This window comes from Bubalus bubalis, chromosome 16 (genome assembly GCF_019923935.1).
Source record: "Bubalus bubalis isolate 160015118507 breed Murrah chromosome 16, NDDB_SH_1, whole genome shotgun sequence".
NCBI classification, from domain to species: Eukaryota; Metazoa; Chordata; class Mammalia; order Artiodactyla; family Bovidae; genus Bubalus; species Bubalus bubalis.
The window spans coordinates 1,554,864-1,557,530 of record NC_059172.1 but is presented as its reverse complement, the minus strand read 5'-3'; the positions used below and the strand labels follow the sequence as shown (position 1 = coordinate 1,557,530).

The window sequence follows — 2,667 nt, the reverse complement described above, 5'->3', positions numbered from 1 at the left end:
AGCAAAAAACAACAAAAAAAGTAACATAAAGACATTGTTGGAGGTGCCAAAATCAAGCACTAGACCATCTCACCAGCAAAAGGCCATTTTCTGATTCCCTTTTCCAGTTACACAGTGAAGAAGGAAGAACAGAGATGACTGTATAGCAATAACAGATTTAAAAATTGTTTAAATGGTTCTAACAAGCAACTGACAAACCATATCTTAAATATGACAGACATGTTGAGCATTCTTGTTGCAACAAATTTATTTTTGTATGAAGTTAACAAATCTTTGATCTCTTGTTTATTTTTGCTTTGAACAAGTCCATAAGTGAAGTAATGAATTCATGATTTCCAGAGGTGAAAGAATAGGTTAAATGAGAGAACTAACAGAATGAGGTAGGAAATTCTTTTTTTAAAAGAGCTCAGTACTAATAGTAATTTCTGTCCTGCCTAAAGTGAGATGCTATGGAGAGGTTTGCTGGTCTCCTGGCAACCTTGATCTACTTGGTCCACTGGCACCATTGGTCCTTGAGGTAGTACATGCTAAAGGATAGAACATTGAATGGAAGAGTCACATCATCACAACTAGCTACAAAAATGCTTGTGAATTTCTTGACCTATTGATATATTGGGTCATCACTGATGAAGCACGGAGATAATGAACTTCCAGATACTTCTCATGTGTTGTCCTGTCCTTGCACCAGCCATGGGTTTACATTAGAAGATGATAGTAATTATAACTCACTCTGCAGTTAGAAGAGTTGTGGATCAATGTTTTAGCTGACATTTCTCCTACAGCGTACAACTGAAATAAATTCCATAGTCAGTAACACCAGGAGAAGACTTTCTTCTTCCGTATGCTTAGGGCATCTTTGATTTCTTTGTTCCGCAAGCTATAGATCAATGGATTTAGCATGGGGATTATAACAGTGTACAAGACAGACGCCAGCTTGCTTTGGCTCGAGGAACCATCAGAATTAGGATACACATAAACAAAGATACCCGAGCCAAAGAAGAGGGTCACTGCTGTCAGGTGGGAAGCACAAGTGTTGAAGGCTTTGGACCGGCCTTCAGCTGAAGTGATCTTCACAATGGTGGCGACAATGTAACCATAGGATATCATGATAACCAAGACAGACATGAACCCAAACATGACTGTGAGCACAGATGTCATGACTTGAAAGAACAAGGTGTCTGAGCAGGATAGGGTTAGCAGTTGGGGCAGGTTGCAGAAGAAATGGTTGATGATGTTTGGTCCACAGAAGTGGAGCTGAAGTAAGGCACACAACTGAATGAACGAGCCAAGGAATCCAGTTACACAAGATCCTGCCACCATCTGCACGCAGAGAGAGGGGCACATGGTGACTGTGTAGAGCAGAGGACTGCAAATGGCGACGTAGCGATCATAAGCCATGGCCGCCAGCAGACAGCACTCAGTCAGACCCAGGCTAGAGAACAAGAAGTACTGCATGATGCACCCCGTAAAGGAGATGAGTTTATGCTTCCTGAAGAAGTCTGAGAGCATTCTAGGAGCTATGGTGGAAATATAGCAGGTGTCCAGCAAGGACAGGTTACTGAGGAAGAAGTACATAGGCGTGTGCAAACGGGAGTCCATCCTGATGAGGGCGATGAGTCCCAGGTTCCAAAACACTGTCGCCAGGTAGATCCCTAGGAACATTGAAAAGAGGACAGCGGTGAGCTGTGGAAACTCAGAGAACCCCAAGAGAATGAACTCTGTGATTGTTGTACTGTTCCTTCCTCCAGCCATCGCCCTGGGGGGTCCTCAGATCTGTAGGAAAAGGATAAATCTTTAAGTCAGTTGTTACCCCAATGTCCATGGGAAGAAACTGCCTTCAACCCACACCAAACACAGAATCGAGGGAAATAGTGAACAACTTTAAAAGCAACAACCCTGGTTAACTTTGCCCCTAACTGATCGCTCTGTGTGCCAGAGTTCCCACATGTACAAGAGAGCAGCCCAGGGAGCTCAGCCTGGCGCTGTGATGGCCCAGCAGGGCGCGGTAGCAGACGGGTGGGGAGGCTCAGGAGGAAGGGATGTTATGGACACAGACGGCTGAGACCCGCTGTGCAGCGGAAGCTAAAGCCACATCGTAGAACAGTTATACTCCAATTAACTTTCTTAAATTTAAAAAGAGGATATTACACTTTTCAATATTAACCCACCTACCTATCACAAAGACAAAAGAATGTATACTAACATTTGGAAAGCCCTTCTTAGAAGATACTTGGGGAATTTTAGGATATTATTAATGAGATTATAACTCCTGTGTTTAGCTTAGTGACTAAAAACACGGTCTTAGATACTACATAGGTGTTCAGGAGTGTGACTCTGCCAACTGTGAGCTTTATGACTCCAAACAGATTGGTCTCCTTCTACTTAATTGACTTCATCGGAAAGCAAGAAAAATAATTACAATAGAACTTATCTCATAAGGTTTACTTGAAGTTAAATTAGGTCTGTTTACATACAGTAACTGCTGTGGATAAAGTAGTGTACAAAGCAGAGTCAATACATAATATGTTCTTAATATCATTTTGAAGTATCCGTTTGTGAGAAACTTTTTTCAATATTTATTTTTATTTATTCGTCTGCACCACGTCTGAGTTGCAGTATGTGGGCCCTAGTCCCCTGACCAGAGGTCAAACCCAGGCCCCCTGTGTT

At 42.4% G+C, this 2,667-nt stretch overlaps 1 protein-coding gene across 1 annotated transcript; it reads right to left on the bottom strand.

The window, feature by feature from the left end:
- Positions 1–229: 229 nt before the first annotated feature.
- LOC112579399 (olfactory receptor 1440-like) lies at positions 230–1,752 on the bottom strand. The gene has a single exon (XM_025265830.3). It carries the CDS (start codon positions 1,750–1,752, stop codon positions 808–810), a length of 945 nt encoding a protein of 314 aa, XP_025121615.3. The 3' UTR covers positions 230–807.
- Between the last annotated feature and the right edge of the window lie 915 nt (positions 1,753–2,667).